The sequence below is a fragment of the Heterodontus francisci genome, chromosome 13 (genome assembly GCF_036365525.1).
Source record: "Heterodontus francisci isolate sHetFra1 chromosome 13, sHetFra1.hap1, whole genome shotgun sequence".
In the NCBI taxonomy this organism is placed as follows: domain Eukaryota; kingdom Metazoa; phylum Chordata; class Chondrichthyes; order Heterodontiformes; family Heterodontidae; genus Heterodontus; species Heterodontus francisci.
Genome location: NC_090383.1, coordinates 103,769,221 through 103,791,865, shown reverse-complemented (window position 1 = coordinate 103,791,865; position 22,645 = coordinate 103,769,221). Strand labels below are relative to the sequence as shown.

The 22,645-nt window shown below is 41.7% G+C and overlaps 1 protein-coding gene and 1 long non-coding RNA gene across 2 annotated transcripts in view; one reads left to right on the top strand and one right to left on the bottom strand.

Moving 5' to 3' along the window:
* Positions 1 to 22,645, bottom strand: part of LOC137376548 (uncharacterized) — a 75,591-nt gene that overhangs the window by 40,078 nt on the left and 12,868 nt on the right. The gene's annotated exons all lie outside the window — the stretch shown is intronic.
* LOC137376547 (glutaminyl-peptide cyclotransferase-like) lies at positions 748 to 22,026 on the top strand. The gene is made up of 7 exons (XM_068045308.1): positions 748 to 861; positions 5,831 to 5,977; positions 10,525 to 10,806; positions 14,124 to 14,297; positions 17,876 to 17,975; positions 19,843 to 19,959; positions 21,881 to 22,026. Exons 1-7 carry the CDS (start codon positions 748 to 750, stop codon positions 22,024 to 22,026), a joined length of 1,080 nt encoding a protein of 359 aa, XP_067901409.1.

The window sequence follows — 22,645 nt, the reverse complement described above, 5'->3', positions numbered from 1 at the left end:
CAATTCACCCCTATGCTCGCTGACTTACATTGACCATCAGTTAACTTGAACTTAAAATTCTCATCCTTCTTTTCAAATCCCTCCATGGCCTCACCCCTCCCTATCTCTGTAACCCTCTGAGATATCGGTTCTCTTCCAATTCTGACCTCTTGAGCGTCCCCAATTTTAATCAGTCCACCATTGGTGGCTGTATCTTCAGCTGCCAAAGTCCTAAATTCTGGGATTCCCTCCGCCCCTCTTTCCTTCCTTAAGACACTCCTTACAACCTTTGTCATCTGCCCTAATATCACCCTATGTGGCTCAGTGTCAAATTTTGTTTGATAACGCTCCTGCGAAGTGATTTGGGACATTTTACTACGTTAAAGGTGCTATATAAATGCAAGTTGTTGTTATCCAGCTGTGTTGTACTGCCATTTAATTTTAAAGAAAATCTTGGAGGTTTTATTTAAGTCCTTTGTTTTCCCAGTAGAGGGAGAATCAGCTTGAAATAGCTGAGATCTCTTTATGCACTCTTGGATTTGTTACATTTTTAAAACATACAAGATAGAGAAGCCAACAATTACATCTTGGTGAAGATGGGCTCTTACTCCTTATTTGCCAATTGAAGGGGGTCTGGAATGACGTAAAGATAAAAGGTTTTTAAGTGCTCTGTGAGCTCTGATTAGACTCACAAGATTGCACATTAGTCTTTGACGAGAGAGAGGGAGAGAGTAAAACAAGTGTGTGCGCTTGTTAAAACAGTTAGAGATGGCGAGTAGCAGGAGCTTGATTGATCTAGTTGTGGTTTTATTTTATTTGCCAACAACCATCTGCCAAACCCAAGGACAATGGCAATACAAAGCACCATGGACAGAAGAAAAGGTAGGTTTTAGGGACTGAGGTTTCATTGTGGTGTAAGTGTGTTGTTGTTGGTGGTGGTGGTGCTGGTGTGTAGGCAGGTAGTCGTTTACATTTTAAAGTGGAGAAAAGTAGATGGGTCTTAAGCTAAGCTTCTGTCTCCCTGTCATTAGAAGGTCACAAGGCATAGCATCACTAAAAATAATCACCCAGCATATTTTGGGAAGGGGAGGGAAGTTTGAAGGTTTACAATATAATCCATTTGTGCTTCTTTCTTTTACTGTCAACTATCTAGCAATGTAAGTACAATTGAAACTAACACAAAAACCCCAATTTTAATTCTTAGGGGTATGAAAGCAGGAAGAGTAGACATAAAATTAGATATTGCCCAACCAAAGTAATCTTAATAACCTGATTTTAAACTTGTAATTTTGTGCAATGTTGATAAAATGTCAACAACTTTGATAAAGTGCCTTTAGAATACAGGATTCAGATAATGTTAAGACATTTGTAAGAAAGTGTCAGGTGCATTAATATTGGATATTATATGCTCTGTACAGAAAAGATTGGTTTCACAATTTACATTGATCTAGCGTCTCATGTAGCACAACATTCCAACGTGTTTCACACAGTTGGTGATAGACACAATGGAGGAAGTAGGAGAGAAGTTAGGCAAGGTGATCAAAGCAGTGGTCGGGCAGCACAGTGGCTAGCACCGCAGCCTCACAGCTCCAGCGACTCGGGTTCAATTCTGGGTGCTGCCTGTGTGGAGTTTGCAAGTTCTCCCTGTGACTGCGTGGGTTTCCTCCGGGTGCTCTGGTTTCCTCCCACATGCCAAAGACTTGCAGGTTGATAGGTAAATTGGCCATTAGCAATTGCCCCTAGTATAGGTAGGTGGTAGGGGAATATAGGGACAGGTGGGGATGTGGTAGGAATATGGAATTAGTGTAGGATTAGTATAAATGGGTGGTTGATGGTCGGCACAGACCCGGTGGGCCGAAGGGCCTGTTTCAGTGCTGTATCACTAAACTAAACAACAGTCAAACAGATAGGAGGCTAATGGAGAGGAAATAGTTCTGAAGATTCAGCACTGATAATGGAACGGACTAGGTGGAGGGCATGGAATATCCATTAGAGTAGAGTCAGAAGAGCAGCAGTTGGATGCTGAGAATGGGGGCTGCAGGTTTCAAAGGTAAGGTGCATTGTAGCTATGGAGGGTATTGAAGTGGAGGATGAGAATTCTGAAAGTCCATGGGTTGCAGGTCAAGGAGCCAGCTGAGATCAGAGAGGACAGGAGTAATGTGTGTATTCAACTTTGTGTGAGATGGGATAGAGGCTGCAAAATACTGAATGAATTAATTACAGCTTTAGGTGCAGCAGAACATTTTGAGATGTTCATAAGGCATTTCCATTCGAGTAAATAAAGCTTTTCAAAACCAATGCTATGCACCACTGGTTTGGCAAAATTCATAACAAATAGAGGAATCCAAATAATAAAATTAATGATGCAATTATGTAACTTCTTTCCCAAGACATTGTTGCCCTTTCTTATGAGTCCAGGACTTTGGATAATTTCTGAAGCTGCAACATATATATATAATGTCAGGCAAGCCCCCCACCTGCCAAGACTGAGGTACACATTATTTCGCCACATGAACATTAAAACTTAAAATTGCAAGCCCCTGACTGGAAAGACATTTGCATAGTAACAGACAGAGTTGGAACAAGGGACAAAGGACCATGCCCTGACCCATTCAACCAACAATGGACTTTTGATTACCAGACGTTCAAGGTGGGGGGGAGCTAGCATTCCAGGTTAACTGCTAAGATAGCACAATCCACAAACACAGAAGAAGTGGTCAGACCAGTTTTAGTCACATGACTAGCTGGCTGTTGGAATTTGAACTTCCAACAGAGGATTTGAACTCAGAAAGCCGTGTGCTCCTGGAACTGAAGCACAGCCTCTCCAGTCCTGCCTGCCTCCATCTCTTTCCCACAGAGCTGAATCTTGTTAAAACAAGTGAACCTCAAAGAGAGAAAAGTCTCCTACGTGAATAAGGTTTAAGAAGAACGCTGGGCCCGGACGAACAGCAAGACTACTTACAAAAGGACTACAGTGAGCTCGAAGCACAGTAAACAAGGAACTCTTCTGATATTGCCTCAAACCCCTCTCTACTATATTTTCCTCTTCTCTTTTCTGTCCCCATCTGCATGTGTATATCATGTGTGCATGCTAGCGTGGGCACACCGGATATCCATAGGCGTCAACCGTATTAGAGTTAAGTCTAAGTTTTAATAAATTTCACTTTTCTCCTTTAAACCTGAGAAAACCTGGTGCGTTAGTTTCTTTGCCTAATAATTGGAAAGCTGTGAACAAGGATTCACAAAGGGGTAGCTCAAAACACAGTGTGTTTAAAATTAAACCCTGTTACAATAAGACCAGGTGAAGATAGTAACAGACCCTTAGACACCTTTCTCACCTGGTCGTAACAATAAATAATATCTATATGGATTCTCAACACAGTTCTCAGTAATTTCCTTATTTCAATGCTTCCTCAAAGTTGTATGGGTAACATATTTTCTCCTTTAATCCTAATGTTGCTATGATACAAATACTTATAAAAAAAAAACGTCTGGACTGCAATAATTGTCGCATTAGCTTAGTTTGAAAGTAGAGAATATTGAGTTTAAAACTGTGTTTCAAAAATGGTTCTGACTGAGGCAGTACAAGAGTAGATGATCCTCAACATGAAAATTTCATTGAACCAAATATGTCATTAAGGAGATATTGCAAAACGGAGGCCAATGGGATCAAAGGAACCATGGCGCAAAGAAAAAGGACCTAAATAACATCCAGAATTGGGCTAAAAGTTGCAGGTAAAATTCATGCCACATTAGTGCCAGATAATGACCACAATGGATAAGAGAAAGCCCATGGACCAGCCATGTCAATAGAGCAGGGCAGAGACAGGGTACTCGGCAATACATGGCTCACCTCCTTATCCCTTATAACCTCTCCATCATTTACAAGGCTCAAGTCAAGAGTTTGATGGAATATTTGCCAATTGCCTGAATGGTTGCTGTCACAACCACACGTGTAGGAAGTTAGGCACATCCAGGACAGAGCAGTTTGCTTGATCAGCAATGCTGCCACTCGACTCAATGTCTAACCCCTCCATCATTGACACTGTGGCTACATTATATAAACTCTACACAATGTACTGTTGCAACTTACTAAGGCTACCTCAACAGCATCTCCCTTGTGACCTCTACCATACAGGAGGGCAAGAGCAGCAATATTGTGGAAAGACAATCATCTCTAAGTTCCCCTCCAAGTCACACACCTTCTTGATTTATGCATAAATTGTTATTCCTTCATCGTCGTTGGATAAATTCTCTAGGTATCATTATGGTGAAAGCACCATCAGCACAAAAATTGCATTGGTTCAAGAACAGGGCCCTTCTTCTTTTGTGGGTCATTAAACATGCTGAGCCAATTAAGAGACATTTTGGTGACTGGTTTTGGGATTCATTTCTTCTGATTTACTCTCAAGCTCCTCTGAATGGGCATAGCTAGGGAAGTAATATGGTGGGAACATTCTCCTCCTGCTCCCTTCACAGACCAATGTTCTCCTTTATATATTTTGATTTTTGAAATGGTAATAGTGCTGAAACTCCTGTTAAAGGCTGTAAACTAGTGAGAATGGCACTGTAATGCAGTACCTTCAATTCCAAAACTATTTTGCACTGAGTGCTATTGTAGGAAGTAGCTTTGTGCCCTGGATTCTTGATACAGTGAGTTTTTAATTGCAACTATGCTTTGTGGTGAGGCATGAGTGGTGCCTGGCATTTCCTCAGAAACACCCTTAGCTGCTTATACACCTCCAAGAACCAGAAACACTGGCACACATCCGCATATTTCCAAACCCTTCATCAACCATAGGAGAATTTTTCAATGATTTCTCTTCTGTTGGCTTTCATTGATGGGTGGTGCAAAGCCTTGAGAGATCATAAATGAACATTACAATAAATGCAAAAGTAACATACTGCGGATACTGGAAATCTGAAATAAAAACAGAAAATGCTGGAAAGTACTCAGATTTGGCAGCTTCTGTGGACAGAGAAATGGAGTTAAAGTTTCAGGTCGATACTTTTCATCAGAATGAAAGGCAATCAAGCTAAAACATTGGGCTGAATTCTATGGCTCCCCTAGGGACAGGAATGGAGGCAGGGGGTTGGGGGGGGTGAGGCATTAGATTGTGAGAAGGCTGGGAGTGGGGGCCTATTGCCTTCAAATTTAGATCAGGGCAAGGAAGGCAAAAGATGATCTTCCCACCCCAGGCCAATTGAGGCCCTTAAGTGGCCATTAACTGACCACTTAAGGGCCTCTTCCTGCCTCCACCAACTCTGTTGAAGGCAGAGGAGCCTAGCACAGTGGGAAGCATGGCAGGGGGGGTCCCTCCTTTTGGGGGGAAATCCAGGGGCCTCCAGAGGGTCCCCCTGGCAGTGATGACCATCTTCCCCACCTCCCGAAGACCCCCTCCCACCCTGTTGACGGGGCCGACCTGAATGGCCCCAGTGACGACCCCACTTACCTCTTCATCACTCTTCTACTCTGCAGAACCTCCTGCAGTACCTGTGGTGGCGCTGCTGGCCATTATAGAGCTGCTGGCCTTCTGATCCCCGATGGCGGGCAGTCAATTGCCTGCCCACTGTGAAACAGCAATGGGAGCCTGATGAAGGGCCGAGGTGGGTTCTCCCCCTGCCCACCGCCAGGACCTCCGTTGCCGGAATAAAATCTGGCCCATTATGTCTATTTCTCCCTCCACACATACTGCCTGACCTGTTGAGTATTTCCAGCAGTCTTTGCTTTTATATAAAAATATATGCCTTCATAAACAAAACAAAAGATAGAAACCTTATGTTTTTGTAGTAATAGTTTGCTTCATATATTTTTAATTTTCTCACTTTCTCAATGACTTTAAATCACTAGCTACTCCATAAGCCCAAGTACTTGAATCCGGTCGACATCCGAAACATCACATCATTGACCAACATTTCTCAGATGTGGTATCATTTTCTGAGACCAATGCTTAGAGAGAGATATCCAGGTTCTGTTGGAAATGAAGCTGTGCGTCAGGTGAGTAAAGATACTCCATAAAACAATGAAGTCCATTAAAGTTCAATTTCCCCTGGAATGCTGCAACTTTATCTTGCATAAACTTGCTTGTATTCAATCCCTTAAGTACATAAGATTGAGAGGGGATCCGACTTAGGTATTTAAAATGTTAAAAAGATTCAAAAGGGGCAATCACTTTGCTGGGGTGTATTACAGACCTCCAAGCAGAAATGGAGGCAAATCTCAGAGAGGTGTAAAAATAATAGGGTAATAATAGTAGGGGATTTCAACTTCCCCAATATTAACTGGGATAGTCTTAGTGCAAAAGGCTTAAAGGGGGCGGAATTCTTAAAGTGCAACCAGGAGAGCTTTTTGAGACAGCACGTAGAAAGTCCAAAAAGAGAAGGGGCAGTACTGGACCTAATCTTAGGGAATGAAGCCGGACAGGTGGTAGAAGTGTCAATGGGGGAGCATTTCGGGGATAGTGACCATAACTCTAAGATTTAAGGTAGTTATGGAAAAGGACCAAGAAGGACCGGAAATAAAGGTACTGAATTGGGGGAAGGCCAATTTCAATATGATAAAACAGGATCTTGCCAAAGTGGACTGGGAGCAGCTACTTGTAGGAAAGTCTAAATCACACCAGTGGGAGTCATTCAAAAAGGAAATAGTGAGAGTTCAGGTCGAACATGTTCCCGTAAAGGTAAAGGATAGGACCAATAAGTCCAGGGAACCCTGGATGTCAAGGGATATAGAGGATTGGATAAGGGAAAAAAAAAGACTTATGGCAGATTCAGAGCGCTGAAAACAGCGGAGGCCCTAGAGGAGTATAGAAAGTGTAGGGGAGTACTTAAAAAAGTAATTAGGAGAGCGAAGAGGGGACATGAAAAAACACTGGCGGGCAAGCTAAAGGAAAATCCCAAGGAGTTTTATAAGTATATTAAGGGCAAGAGAATAACTAGGGAAAGAGTAGGGCACATTAAAGACTAACGTGGCAATCTGTATGTGGAGCGGGAGGACGTAGGTGAGGTTTTAAATGATTACTTTTCATCTGTGTTCACTATGGAGAAGGACGACGTGGGTGTAGAGATCAGGGAGGGGGATTGTGATATACTTGAACAAATTAGCATTGAAAGGGAGGAGGTATTAGCAGTTTTAGCAGGCTTAAAAGTGGATAAATCCCCAGGCCCAGATGAGATGCATTCCAGGCTGCTATGTGAGGCAAGGAAGGAGATTGTAGGGGCTCTGACACGCAACGTCAAATCCTCTCTGGCCACAGGAGAAATGCCAGGGGACAGCAAATGTGGTACCATTATTCAAGAAGGGTAGTAGGGATAAACCAGGTAATTACAGGCCAGTGAGTCTAACATCAGTGGTAGGGAAACTATTGGAAACATTCTGAGGGACAGGATTAATCTCCACTTGGACAGGCAGGGATTAATCAAGGATAGTCAGCACGGTTTTGTCAGGGGGAGATCATGTCTAACAAATGTGAGTGAATTTTTCGAGGAGGTGACTAGGTATGTAGATGAGGGTAAAGCAGTTGATGTAGTCTACATGGACTTCAGTAAGGCTTTTGATAAGGTCCCGCATGGGAGATTGGTCAAGAAGGTAAGAGCCCATGGGATCCAGGGCAATTTGGCAAATTGGATCCAAAATTGGCTTAGTGGCAGGAGGCAGAGGGTGTTGATCAAGAGTTGTTTTTGCAATTGGAAGCCTCTGAGCAGTGGTGTACCGTAGGGATTGGTGGTGGGACCCTTGCTGTTGTAGTGTACATTAATAATTTAGACATGAATATAGGAGGTATGATCAGTAAGTTCGCAGATGACATGAAAATGCTATAAAACGCTAGTTAGGCCACAGCTGCAATACTGTGTACAGTTCTGGTCACAACACTATAGGAAGGATGTGTCGTAAATAGTGAGGAGGAAAGCCTTAGGTTACAGGATGATATAGATGGGCTGGTAAGATGGGTGGAGCAGTGGCAAATGGAATTTAATCCTGAGAAGTGTGAGGTGATGCATTTTGGGAGGATTAACAAGGCAAGGGAATATACAATGGATGATAGGACCCTAGGAAGTACAGAGGGTCAGAGGGACCTTGGTGTACTTGTCCATAGATCACTGAGGGCAGCAGCACAGGTAGATAAGGTGGTTAGGAAGGCATATGGGATACTTGCCTTTATTAGCTGAGGCATAGAATATAAGAGCAGGAAGGTTAAGATGGAGCTGTATAAAATGTTAGTTAGGCCACAGCTGGAGTACTGTGTACAGTTCTGGTCGCCGCACTATAGGAAGGATGTGATAGCACTGGAGAGGGTGCAGAGGAGATTCACCAGGATGTTGCTTGGGCTGGAGCATTTCAGTTATGAAGAGAGACTAGATAGGCTAGGGTTGTTTTCCTTAGAGCAGAGAAGGCTGAGGGGGGACCTGATTGAGGTATACAAAATTATGAGGGGCATAGATAGGAAGAAACTTTTTCCCTTAGCGGAGGTGTCAATAACCAGGGAGCATAGATTTAAGGTAAGGGCAGGAGGTTTAGAGGGAATTTGAGAAAAAATTTTTCACCCAGAGGATAGTTGGAATCTGGAACACACTGCCTGAAGGGGTGGTGGAGGCAGGAACCCTCACAACATTTAAGAAGTATTTAGATGAGCACTTGAAATGCCATAGCATACAAGGCTATGGGCCAAGTGCTGGAAAACGGGATTAGAATAGATAGGCTTGATGGCCGACGTGGACACGGTGGGCCGAAGGGCCTGTTTCTGTGCTGTATAACTATGACTATGACTCTATAAAAGGCACGATCCAGAAAAACTATTTCCTCTGGAGGGGGAATCAAGAACAAGGGGGACCTAATCTTAAAATTAGAGCCAGGCTATTTAGGAAGGAAATCAGGGCTGGGGTGGCAATGGATTATGCAAAGCCACCCCCCCCAACCCCATGGGACCCAAAATGACCGCTAGACCACAGCTGCGGCCACTGACCACCCACTGGAGGGGTTGCCACTTCGGGATCATGGCCAGGCACCTGTGGCCTTTTAAAATATAAAAAACAACTTACCTGAGGTTTTCCTTCTCTCTCTCCATCTTCAGATCGGCAGCTCCCACCGTGGCCAGTGAGGCTGCCAATCACTGAGTGCTGGAGGCCTCCCGTTGGCTTTCCAACGTCAGGAGCACACCTGCCGTCCCTGATTTGATGGCAAGCCCACTCCCTGGCCTTTAATTGGCTGAGAATATAAATTTCCATTGGGCATGCTTAAAGCATGTTGTGCGGGGTCAGGATCTGGAACCAACCCCCTTTATGTTTCCTGACCCCGATTGAAAATCCAGCCCAATGCGTACTAACTGGAATAGTTGGGCAAAATCACTGATACAGTGATTCAGGGAATATTTGATTTACCCTGCTATTTGCCTTGAGTGACATTTTGACTCTAGGCATCTGGAATGAACTGCAGCTGCAGGTTCTTGTCCAGTCTGACTCTGTTCCCTCGGCAGCATGCAGTAGAGTAACAGATGCAATACTCCTAGAATTGCGCCTCAGTCCAGCTGGTGGAAGGGTTCAGAGTGCAAGAGTGTGTTACTACAATTACAAATACAAGATGTTATTAAAATATCAAAAATAACAGTTTATTTTGGACAGGTGATGTTTCAAAGCAATCACTTTTACAAAGACATAAATCCCTCTCCTGTCTCCTAGTCAATGAATTGAGGTGTTGTTGTGACATTCTCCTGAGCCTCTACACATGCTGTTCTGAGTTGCAAAAGGCAGCTAACAGAGGCATGAAAGTGGCCCAAGGACAAATCTCCCTTCAAATTTTGCTTTCATCTCATCAATCCCTTCCCTCAGGTTGACACCTTCATAGACTGAACACAAGAACTTATGTATAGTGGGGTGAAACTGTCCACCAGAAACAAGAATGCTACCAGGGCTCCAAGGGTTAAAATATGACTAAAACTAAAACTAAAACTCGGCTTGAATTCCCTGGAATATAGAAGGTTAAAAGTTCTTGTGTTCAGTTAGCGCCTTTTGCAACTCAGAGCAGCATGTGCAGAGGCTGAGGAGAATGTCACCTTACATCACCTCAAATCATTGATTTGATTGAGATTTTTAAGACGTTGAAAGGAATGCACACAGTAGATAGAAAGAAAGAAATGTTTTCTGCTAGTGGGTGAGTCTAGGATAAGGGGACATAACCAGGCCATTTAATAGACAGGTTAGCAAACACTTCTACACACAAAGTGTGGAACTCTCTCCTACAAAAAGCAATAGATGTTAGCTCAATTAACTGTAAATCTGAGGTTGAAAGATTTTTGCTTGCCAGGGGCACTAAGGGATAAGCAGCCAAGGCGGGCAAACGGAACTAGAATAAAGAACAGCTACTACTGCACTGAACAGAAGAATAAATTGAGAAGCTGAATTGCCAACTCCTGTCCCCATGTTCCTATAATGTTACAGTGCCTCTATTAAGAAAACTCAATAGAAATTTCAAATTAAAGATGCCTTTTAACTAGCTACTTTTTCAACTTCTGTGAGAATTAAGGTTTGCAAAATTGTTTTCCTCCATAGCATATCATAAGTCAGTTAAGTGAACTCCAGGCTGGCTGGGTAACTGAAGAGGACACTTTCCAGGACGCAATACCCGATGGAACAGTCACATTTTCAAATATCATCAGTATCCTGAATCCCTCAGCCAAGCGAAGGCTGGTGCTGGCTTGTCATTACGACTCAAAATACTACAATAAGTGGTGGTATAGCAGAGTGTACGTAGGTGCCACAGATTCTGCTGTACCATGTGCCATGATGTTGGAACTGGCACGTGCACTGGACAATCTGCTACTTGAGATGAAGGTACTCCTTAATATATGATATATTACAGTGCAGGCATTGTAAATTATCACACAAAATTCTTTGTTATTTGACATCTCATGCTTATATCAAGAAGAGATTGTTAAGATGTCATCTTAAATGTTAATGTATGTTGTAGGTTAACGTTTTTCGAATATTCACCTTTATAAGCCATTTACATTAAAAAAGTGAACTGTTTTCTGAATTTTCACATTCTCTGCTAGGAGGTATTCATGTGAAGGATCATTAATATACTGATGTTTTAGACTTCACAGTGGTATTGGTGAAGTTTGACAGAAGCCATAGAAAAACTCACTGCTGTCACTGATCAAACTAGTAGAGTCATTTTGGAGAAGGGGTTTTCAAATTGGGTTGCCTTTCCTATGGTGTCCCTCAGATGTGCTTAGGCAGTCTGGAGTTAATTTAGCCTGTTAACATCATGGCAAGATGCTAATTAGATAATGAAAGGAGTCACATAAAAGTATACCAGCATCCACAGCTGTGTAGTAATCTACCATCTGTATTAAAATATGTGCCATAATTCTAACCAGCTATTAATCGTCTGCTGAAACTACCCACTAATGTCTTTGTCATTAACAAACATATGATAAATGCAACCTAAATAATTGAGTTAAGACCATAACATGATGTACTGATTTACTTTATGAGGGATATTTTTGGACAAATATCAGGGATAAGGGTATTGTTGAATCTTCAGGGCTCACTAGTAACACTTTTGATTCCAATGCAGAGATTGTGCATACCAGCTCCATTCCAGGGTTTGAGAAAATAATTTAGGCTGATGCTCCAGTGCTGTACTGCTGGAGGTGCTATATTTCAGATGAGAGGTTAAACTATGACTGAGTTTGCCTGCTCAGAACAATGTAAAGCTCCCATGATGCTATTTGGAGTTCTGCTGATGTCATGAACAAAAATAAACCCTCAACCAACACCATTTAAACAGTTTATCTGGCTATTTATTCCACCACAGTTATGGGACTCATTGTACACAGATTACAGCATGCACGCAGCAAAGCTGGGAATTCTGAGGCGAGTAACTCACCTCCTGTCTCCCCAATGCCTGTCCACCATCTACAAGGCACAAGTCAAGAGCGTGATGGAATACTCTCCACTTGCTTGGATGGGTGCAGCTCCAACATCACTCAGGAAGCTCGACACCATCCAGAACAAAGCTGACTGTGACCCCATCCACCACCTTCAACATTCACCCCCTTCACCGCCAACACACAGTGGCAGCAGTGTGTACCGTCTACAAGATGCACTGCAGCAACTCACCAAGGATCCTTTGACAGCACCTTCCAAACCTGCAACCTCTACCACCTAGAAGGACAAGGGCAGCAGGTAACATCAGGTGGGAACGCCACCACCTGCAAGTTCCCCTCCAAATCACACACCAGCCTGACTTGGAACTATATCACCATTCCTTCACTGTCGCTGGGTCAAAATCCTGGAATTCCCTTCCTAACAGCACTGTTGGTGTAACTACACCCCAAGGACTACAGCGGTTCAAGAAGGCAGCTCACCACCATCTTCTCAAGGGCAATTAGGGATAAATGCTAGCCTAGCCATCGTCACCCACATCCCACGAATGAATGAATAAAAAAAAAGCAAGCATAACATCCTGGCTTTGGATGATAAGTGGCAAGTAACATTCATGCTGAACAAGTGCCAAGCAATAACTATTACCAACAGGAGAGAGCTAAACCACCTCCTCTTGACAGTCAATGATATTACCATACCAAGTCCCCCACTATCAACATCCTTCGGGTTGCCATTAACCAGAAACTCAACTGGAGCAGCCACATAAATGCCGTGGCTATAGAGTAGGTCAGACACTGGGTATGCTGTGGTGACTGGCTCAACTCCTGACTCTCCAAAGCCTCTCCAACATCTAATAAGTCAGGAATGTGACAGAATGTTCTCCATTTGCCTGCATGGATTCAGCTGCAAAAATAGTCAAGAAAGTCAACACCATTTAGGCCAAAGCAGTCTACTTGATCGGTAACCAATCCACCACCTTGAACATTTACTCTCTTACTTGATTAGTACCCCATTCAATAGTGTAAAAAAATCACTTCCTCCACTGCTAGCATACTGTGGCTGCAGTGTGTCCTATTTATAGGATGCACTGCATCAAGCTGCCAAGACTTCTTAGAAAGACAAATGCAGGAGGTGCATGGAAACAACATTATCTCCAAGGTTCCCTCCAAGTCACACACCATCTTGACCTGAACATGTATTGTCTTTCTTTCATTGTTGTTGAGTCTAAATCCTGCAACTCCCTGCCTAACAGCAGTGTGTGAGTCCCATCATCACAGAGGACTGCAGTTCAAGAAGACTATGACCTCTTCAGGGGAAACTAGGGATGGGCACTAAATCTTGTCAATGATGCTCACATTATAATAAATCATTTTTTAAAAATGACTACAATAATCCATTGGCTGTGAAGCACTTTGGGATGTTCTGAGGATGTGAAGTGCTACATAGATGAGAATTCTTCATTTCTTTTATCCTTTTAACAATCTATGGTCCGATATAACTAAATCAGTTACACAACACAAACTAAAAACAGCTGCTTGCAGATAAACTATAAGGTCACAGATGGCAGGTTTTAATCTGTATCTTGATGAACAAATAAACATTCACTAGATGGTGGGCACAATGAACAAATAAATTGAAACAAATCAGTAGTATGCATTGGAGGTGCAATAGCCAATTATCAGGAATTGCCTAAGGTACTTCAAAGTCAGTGGCATTTAATTTGTGCAGTCAATAATCATCATAATGACAGCATAATACATGCAATTATTAGAGTATGATGCTAATAATACCAAGGTCATAGGTTCAAATATCATAAAGGGTCAAACACGTGAAGAATTACCTCTAAACAAGCAGTGCATGAAGATTTAAAACAGTGCCATGCAAACATATCATACTATGTCAAAACAATTGGATAAAAGGAGGTTTGTCCCTGGAAACTGATTGAACAGCCGGTTTACTTATTGGTCATACTGTCTAGAATTTAAATTGGTAACATCATGAGAATAGTGATTCAAGTAGATGGGCCCAATTAAACTCTACAGGACATTACAAAATGCTGTGATGACTTAGAGACTAGTCCAGATTAGTGTTAATTTTTCCTATGCATGATCTACATGTATTTTCTTTCTTCCAATGTTTAAATGTTTGAAAATGTTTCAGCTGAAATATAACTTTATTTCGTCAGTAATCTAGATATTCCATTTTATTATGGGTAAACTTCTACAGGCTTACACTTAAATTATTTCTCTTTCATTTAGGATATTAGTGACAGACCAGATCTTACCCTGCAGCTCATTTTCTTTGATGGACAAGAAGCAATTGAATATTGGTCTGAGACTGACTCACTTTACGGTTCTCGACATTTGGCAAAGATGATGGCGAGAGTGGCACATCCACCTGGTGCCATTGGTACCAACCAGCTGCATGGAATTGTAAGTACTGACCACCACTGAGACAGGAAAAAAGTAGAACATGTGATTGTTATCATGGCAGACAAGATATACTTCAATAAAACTTTGAAGAAAAATAATGTAGCTTTTGTTACTCATAGATTAAAGTAGCATTCATAAAAATCAAATAAAGCTATTTTATGCATATTAATGACATTGTGAAGCTGGACTATCTGCATTAATGACATTGTTAGTTAATGGCAGTGTGAGGTCCGTGTCTAGTTAATGCTAATATGCGGTTAGCATACTTAGTTAATGGCAAGGAGAGTTTGTAGTGTCCAGTTAATAGTTAGATGAGTGTGGAGTGTTTGGATAATAGCTAGGTAAGATTGGAGTGTTTGGTAAATAGTTGAAATTGGAGTGCCTGGTTAATGTCTAGGTTGGAGTTGATTAATGATAGCTTAAGTAAAAGCAAAATACTGCGTATGCTGGAAATGTGAACTAAAAACAAGAAATGCTGGAAATACTCAGCAGGTCTGGCAGCATCTGTGGAGAGAGAAGCAGAGTTAATGTTTCGGGTCAGTGACCCTTCTTCAGAATGATAGCTTAAGGTTGCAGTGCCTGTGTTATTCCTAATGTGAGGTTGGAATTGCTTGATTTAATGGTGGTGCAAGATTGGAGTGCCTGCGTTAAAAGTAGTATGAAGTTGGTGTGACTGTTTAATGGCAGTGTGAGGTTTGCAGTATCTGTATTATTATTTTTATTCCTGATCTGGATGTAGAATGTGGGCACAATCTGCAAATTTGTGACCTGAGCAAGTTTAAGGACTGTAGACAATGCTCGTCTGCATCCAGGGGATTGTAATGTGTTGGGAAATTGGGTTCATGACTGGCAAATGATGTTAAACTTGGATAAGTGCCATGGAGAACGAATGTGATTTCAACATTCTACTACATACATCTTTAAAGGTATATGAGCAATGCTGCGAAGTGATAGCGAGAAATAGGGTGATGGGATGCATTCGTTGGACAACTGAGTATAAGAAAGGCATACTATTTTGTCTTTGTACAAGACCATGTTAGGCCTCACTTGGAATACTGTATCCAGTTTTGGTATCCTCATATGGTGGGTGACATTGAAGCTTTGGAAAGGATGCAGAGGAAGGCCACTAGACTAATTTCCAGTATAAAGCTCCTGAATTATCAAAACAGACTAAAAGAGTTGGAACTCTATACTTTTAGAGAAGCATAGATGTAGGGGTGACATGACTGAGGTTTACAAAGATGATGAAGGAAATAGATTATGTTCCAGTTGATAATTTGTTCCAACTAAATAGGTTAGGGAGGACCAGGTGTCACAATTTTGTTTATGTTTAGAAATACAGCACTGAAACAGGCCCTTCGGCCCACCGAGTCTGTGCCGACCATCAACCACCCATTTATACTAATCCAACACTAACTCCATATCCCTACCACATCCCCACCTGTCTCTATATTTCCCTACCACCTACCTATACTAGGGGCAATTGCTAATGGCCAATTTACCTATCAACCTGCAAGTTTTTTGGCTTGTGGGAGGAAACCGGAGAACCCGGAGGAAACCCACGCAGACACAGGGAGAACTTGCAAACTCCACAGAGGCAGGACCCAGAATTGAACCCGGGTTGCTGGAGCTGTGAGGCTGCAGTGCTAACCACTGCGCCACTGTGTAAGGTAGTTCCAGGTTAGATGTCAGGAGGTAGTTCTTTTCCCAGAGAATAGTTAACCTCTGGAGCAGGTTGCCAGCTCGTGTGGCGGACGTCAATTCGCTGAATTCCTTCAAGCAAGAGTTGGACCTATTTCTGGTGGGGGTGGCCCTCACCACTTATAAAAAGTCAGCGAGTTCAGAACCAGAGTGATCGCATAGGTGGGTTGGAAGGAATTCCACAGATTTTTTTTTCTCCCCAAATTAGCCTGGGTTTTTAATCTGGTTTTTCACTTCTCCCAAGAGATCACATGATTTTGGGTAGGGTGGGGCATTTATATATTGTGTAACACAAGATAGTGCAATTGTGTGGAACAAGCTGGGTGGACCAGAGGACTTTACCTGTTTGTATTATTATTGTGAAATTGGAACAGTCATTTTGTATTTTGTCTATGTGGTTTTGTAAGTGGACTGTAAACATAAGAAAGTGACAGAAGACAAGGTCCAAAAGGTCAGTATTGAGGTGTTTTTTTTTTGAAGGTGATAGAAGATAAAGGAGTTTAGGAAGAAAGTTCCACTGGCAGCATGATGATACTTAACACTATAAATGTAGAATACAGTCAGCTGATAAAGGAGGAAAGGACATCTGGCCAATAGTGAAGTATGTGCGCGCACAAAATGTAAAAAATTAATTCTTGATTGTTATGCAAACACACATAGTAATCTTATTTGTTGAAGACAAGACTCTACCCTTGTGGAAGATGGAGGTACTTTAATGAAAAACAAATACATTGGCAATGTGATATAGGTGTTACCTTTTATCTGCCTTTATAACTTTTAATAATGAACAACATCAGGAATAGATAATCATTCAAATGCCCTTCCCCGATTACCTCAAAAATAGTGGGACTGATGCTGTTCTAGTTAGCTCCGAGTTCAGGTCCTGTAGAACAAAGTTCCAAAATAAAGCGGTTTCATATTAAAGTCTTAGTTGGATTAAAACAGAGGAATCTGGATACTGAAGGTGAAGGAGCCCTAATTACTTTAAACTATCTACATTGTCATCATGCTCTTATCTAGTGATTTTTAACCAATAATCTGTTTCTGTTAGTCTAGCCAGTAACCGGGAAAGTTATTTCAAAATTAAATAACCATATTTCCCACAATAAAATCTGTTACCAATCCACCTTAAAAACTTTAATACAAAGATAATCGTGTTGATTTTGGGAATCCCACATTAATTTAACTTAAAGCTGCCTATCTTTGGCAAAAGGTGGGAAGTGGGGTTCCATAAGAGTCGGTGCTGGGACCACTGTTGTCTACCATTTATAGAAACAATTTGGGCTTGGGAAGCAGAAGTATAAATTCAAAATTTGCAGACATCATAATTGGGGGATCGGGGGGAAATTTCAGTCAATACAGAGGAGGACGGCAACAAATTACAGGAAGACATGAATAAACTTGCAGAATGTGTTTGTTATTGCCAAATGAACCTCACCATAGATAAGTGTGAGGTGATAAGTTTAGTGGGAAGAACATGGAGGCCAGTGGAAAATAACTGTCTAAATGGGGTAGAGAAGCAGGGGGATCTGGGGATTCAGATACAGAAAATCACAAAGTAGCGACGCAGCTTAATAGGACCATTACAAAGAAAGCAAACAAAGCACTGAGTTTCATTTCTAGGGGGATAGAATTGAAAAAGCAGAGAAGTTATGCAAATCAACACATTTCAAATGTTCTATTTTAGAGAAGATATTACTATGAGGATAAAATAATTTACCAACCTGTAAACATTTTCATGATGGAATTTATCCCAGATGGGACTCCTTTTATTACTTCTACAAGATCTATTTAATAGTCACTGGGAGTTGAGGTAATTGATGAACTTGTTGATTTGCTAATATTCTAATCTGACAAACTGCTTACATTCCTCATAGGACCTATTTGTGCTATTGGATTTAATTGGTGCACCAAATCCAAGATTTCCAAGTTATTTTCCAAATACAGCTCGATGGCATAAAAGACTACAGCTAATAGGTAACTAAAACTAATTGGAGTTATCTTTCATCCATACCCTAGTCACTGACTCCATCCCTCTCCCTGGCAATTGTCTGAGGCTGAACCAGACTGTTTGCAACCTTGCTGTCATATCTGAACCCAAAGATGAGATTCCGACCACCGAAGGGCCTGTACTGCACTGTAATGTTCTAATATTGGCAGCATCACCTCTCTGTAATATTGCCTGACTCTGCCTCAGCTCATCTGCCACGCAAACCTTCATCCATGCCTTTGTTGTGTTAGACTAGTCAAATCTGGAGCTAATACTGACCAGCCTCCTATCTTCCACCCTCCACTTGCACTCATCTAAAACTTTGCTGCCTGTGTTCTAACTTGGATCACATTTCACCCCTGCGCTTGCTGACCTACATTGGATCCTGGTTATGTCACACCTCAATTTTAAAATCCTTGTTTTCAAATCCCTCTATTCCTCCCTACTTCTGTAACCTCCTCTAGCACTACAACCTTCAGAGATATCTGCGCTCCTCTAATTCTGCATCTTCAGCATCCCCAACTTTAATCGCTTCACCAATGGTGGCGTGTCTTCAGTTGCCATGGCCTAAAGTTCTGGAATTATCTCCCTAAGCCTCTCTGTCTCTCTTTTCGCCTTCAAGACACACCTTAAAGCCTTCCTCTTTGACTTAGCTTTTGGTCATTTGGTCCAATAGCTCTTTTTGTGGCTTAGTGTTAAATTTTGTTTGGTAATACTCCTGTGAAGTGCCTTGGGATGTTTTAATAAATTAAAGGTGCTATATCAAGTTGTTGTTGTCAAGGGAAAGTTAGCTGACAAATGTGTAAACTAAGACTATGACTGAAGTTTCTAGGACATAAATAATTTGAATTGTTACGCTGGATGCGATGCTGTCATCTTGCAAAAGGCAATGGGCAAGGTTAAATATACAAAGATATAGATACTTGGAAGTTCTTATTTTTAGGGATGAGTGTATTTACATGAGCTTTCTCTCTGAAGATTCAATAAATGGGAGAGTGAATTATTTTGTAGATTCTATGAAATCTGTAGAATGATTAGACTTAGCAGCCTAAAAGATCCAAAAGTGATTTATGGCCATTGGGTATTTCTACATCTAGGATGTAAAAAGATGCAACTGCAGCTGGAGCTAGATCACAATGGCACCTAAGGAGATGACTGTTCATTGCAGAACTGCAGAGCTTTAGTAGCAGGTTCTTGGATAAGCAATTCCACAGATTTCAAAAACCTTGCGTTAAATTATTAAACTTGATTGTCATACCATACGAAAGACTGAAGTAAAAAAAGTAAGGAGGGAAAAGATTACAGATCTTGATACTATTCCTTGGTTCATACCAGGAAGTAAGTTGATACACCTATGTGTAACATTGAATAAACTGAAAATTGAGTTGATGCAAAAATATGAGCAACATCAAAGAATGGATTAAATCAGTTTTTCCTTCCTTCAGTATTTTCTTGGGTAATTTTCCAGCTGTCAGACGATGACCATTGAAATTTCAAACAAGCCTTAAATGTCATGAAGGAATACTGAAAACAAAAAGCAGCAACCTAGCTAACAATGTGGAAACCACATAGATGAAACTAGTTTACAGGAGGGCATGTGCCCAGGGTATAAACCTAGTAACTCCATAAACCAATTGAGGGTTCACTCCCATGCATAGACCTGAATTCTGGCATAAATATGTTATTGGTGTCATTCTTGTCAATCACTCCTCCTCCAAGAAAACTTAACAGTACGCATATCTCTACACTATGATTTCACTAGGGTAAAGTGGCAGTGTACTGAAATTTGAAGAAGAACATACTGAGCCATCTATATAATGCAACCAAGCCAACTTGTTTAATGTTGTCCAACAGAACGGCGTCTCCATCGACTGGGTTTACTGAATGACCATCAAAATGAGGTGAAATATTTCTGGAGCAAAATGCGATCAGGGCATATTGATGATGACCATAAACCATTTATGCAAAGAGGTATGCTATAGCATGTCACAATGAGGGAGGAAGCTTCCTCCTCTAATGTGAAACAAAATCACAGATCTGTTTATACTTAGCATAACTCCCTTGTTTTTGTACTCTGTACCTATATTTATGGAGTAGTGGAGAGGGTCTAATTAGATTTTAGCTACAAAGTTAGATTGAAGAAGCTGGGGTTGTTCTCCTTGGAGCAGAGGAGATTTGATAGAGGTATACAAGATTATGACAGGTTTAAATAATGTAGACAAAGAAAAGATTTTCCCATTAGCTGATTGTATGAGGACCAGGGAACACAGATTTAAGGTTTTGGGCAAGAGATGCAGAGGGGATGTGAGGAAGAAGTCTCTTATGCAGTGAATGGTAATGACCTGGAACTTCGTTGTCGAAGCCAAGATGATCAACGAATTCAAAAGGAAATTCGGCACTTGAGGGAAATAGACTTGCAGGACTATGGGGATAGAGCAAGGAAATGGGACTGACTGGATGGCTCTACAGAGAGCTAGCATGAACTCAATAGGCCAAATGGCCGCCTTCTATGGCTGCAAATTTTACCAGCCCTTTGGAGATGGGCGGGGAGGCAGGAAGGTTGGTAAAATGGCAGGGGAAGGCATTGGGAGGGAAGCCGGATGTGTTCCCGCCACCAGGGAATATGAGGAAAGGTGGAAACAGTAGCCTACCGACCAGCAGTAAGCAGCCAATAAATGGCCTATTGACAGCCATTTTACCAGGCTACCCGAGATTTTATGAGGTTTGGAGCAGCACCCCCCCCACTGCGTGGTGAGTCCGCCAGCTGCAACCAGGGGCCTCCAAGTTGCCTTCATTTCGGATCCATTGCCCAGAGAGTGGCCCCCCTCCCCAGCAACAATGGCTGTCCCCACAGCTCCTACGTTGCCTCTGGAGGGTTCACCCTTCCAATCACCAGGGCTTACCTCCCTGGCACATCAATCACTTACTGGCCCTTTGAGGGTGTATCAAAATGGCGGCGCCCTCTTCGTCTCCTTGCAGCGTCACCAGAGGCCACCACTATTACAGAACTACAAGCCCTCTGACTGGACTGGCAGCTTGGGGAGGCAGGCCACTATCCTTACATAGTCAAGAAATGCTGGAATCACTCAGCAGGTCTGGCAGCATCTGTGGAAAGAGAAGCAGAGTTAACGTTTCGGGTCAGTGACCCTTCTTCCGAAGAAGGGTCACTGACCCGAAACGTTAACTCTGCTTCTCTTTCCACAGATGCTGCCAGACCTGCTGAGTGATTCCAGCATTTCTTGTTTTTGTTTTAGATTTCCAGCATCCGCAGTATTTTGCTTTTATCCTTACATAGTCAGTGGTCTAGACAGGGGCCTCTTAATTGGTGTGGGCTTGGGAGCCGCTTATAGTCACATTGGGACCCATGGCATGCCAGTAAAATTCTGGCCTCTGATTCGATGAATGAATGATACATTTTGCAGAGCCCAACAGTAGTAAAATAGTTAGGGATTGGTCTGCATGAAAAGGCAAGAAAATAACTAGAAAATGGCATGTGAGATGAAGTACAACACATGTTTATACTGGCCAAAACATTGTATGCTTTCAAAAAGGAGTTAGATTTAGCTCTTGGGTCTAAAGGGATCAAAGGGTATGGGGCAAAAGCCGGAACAGGCTACTGAGTTGGATGATCAGCCATGATCATAATGAATGGCGGAGCAGGCTCAAAGGGCCAAATGGCCTACTCCTGCTCCTATTTTCTATGTTTCTATGGCCTTCATTATATTTCCCCAATAATGCACTTTCAGAAGAGGACAGCCTCAAATGCAGTAAATGCCTTTTATTACCATGCAGAAATTTTTACATCTCATGATCAGAATACTGTAGAATGTGACACTGAAAGGAATGAATTAAATACATGTTAAGTAATTCTTCACTGTTTTATGTTCCGTAGATGTTCCCATTCTGCACATCATACCTACGCCTTTCCCTCAAGTGTGGCACAGAATGGAGGATAATGAGGACAATCTGGATCCAACAACAATTGATAACCTTAACAAAATACTGCAGCTGTTTGTTTTGGAGTATCTCAGATTATGATATAGCCTTAGTGTATACAAAATGAATGATTATAAGAGTCAAGTGCTTCAAACCAAATGGATTTCAGAAAGTACAACAGCAGATCCCACTGCCTTAATGCAATTGGGAAACTATTATCCACAAGTAACAAAATTTATTCACCCAGTTAATATCTGTTCGCATTTAATGTGTTGACGAATCAGTACTGATTGTTGCTAACCAATAGAAGCTTCATAGCACGAACAATGCACACTGGTATTAGTTTTCTTGGCAATTTTGTTTAGTAGACATTTGAAACCTTTTAGGTGGTATGTATAATTTAACTGCATCTGAAATACATCAACTGTAATTTTTAAGTTTGGCTATCATAGTGCACACATTAAATAGTACAGTTGTACTACACACTTTTTGTGTGGGTGTAAATTGGATTTTGACATGAAAGAATCATCAGTTCAGTATTTTGTGTTGGGAATTATACACCTGGAACATAATGGTCCTACACTGCTTGTGCAATGCATCAGTTGAAAATATAACTTCAAATGGTGTGAAGTCAATTTTTACAAGAACTGTGGAATTAAAAGTTTGGGATGAACTCTGTCTTTCAACCCCGAGAAATGAATAATTTAAAAAATCTTGAGTT

Bases quoted from the DNA above. Each gene is read 5' to 3' on its own strand.
- LOC137376547 (XM_068045308.1), top strand. From the start codon at position 748: ATGGCGAGTAGCAGGAGCTTGATTGATCTAGTTGTGGTTTTATTTTAT. The intron at 862-5,830 runs GTAGGTTTTAGG...TTAAATCACTAG, and splicing joins CACCATGGACAGAAGAAAAG to CTACTCCATAAGCCCAAGTA. The intron at 5,978-10,524 runs GTGAGTAAAGAT...TTTCCTCCATAG, and splicing joins GAAATGAAGCTGTGCGTCAG to CATATCATAAGTCAGTTAAG.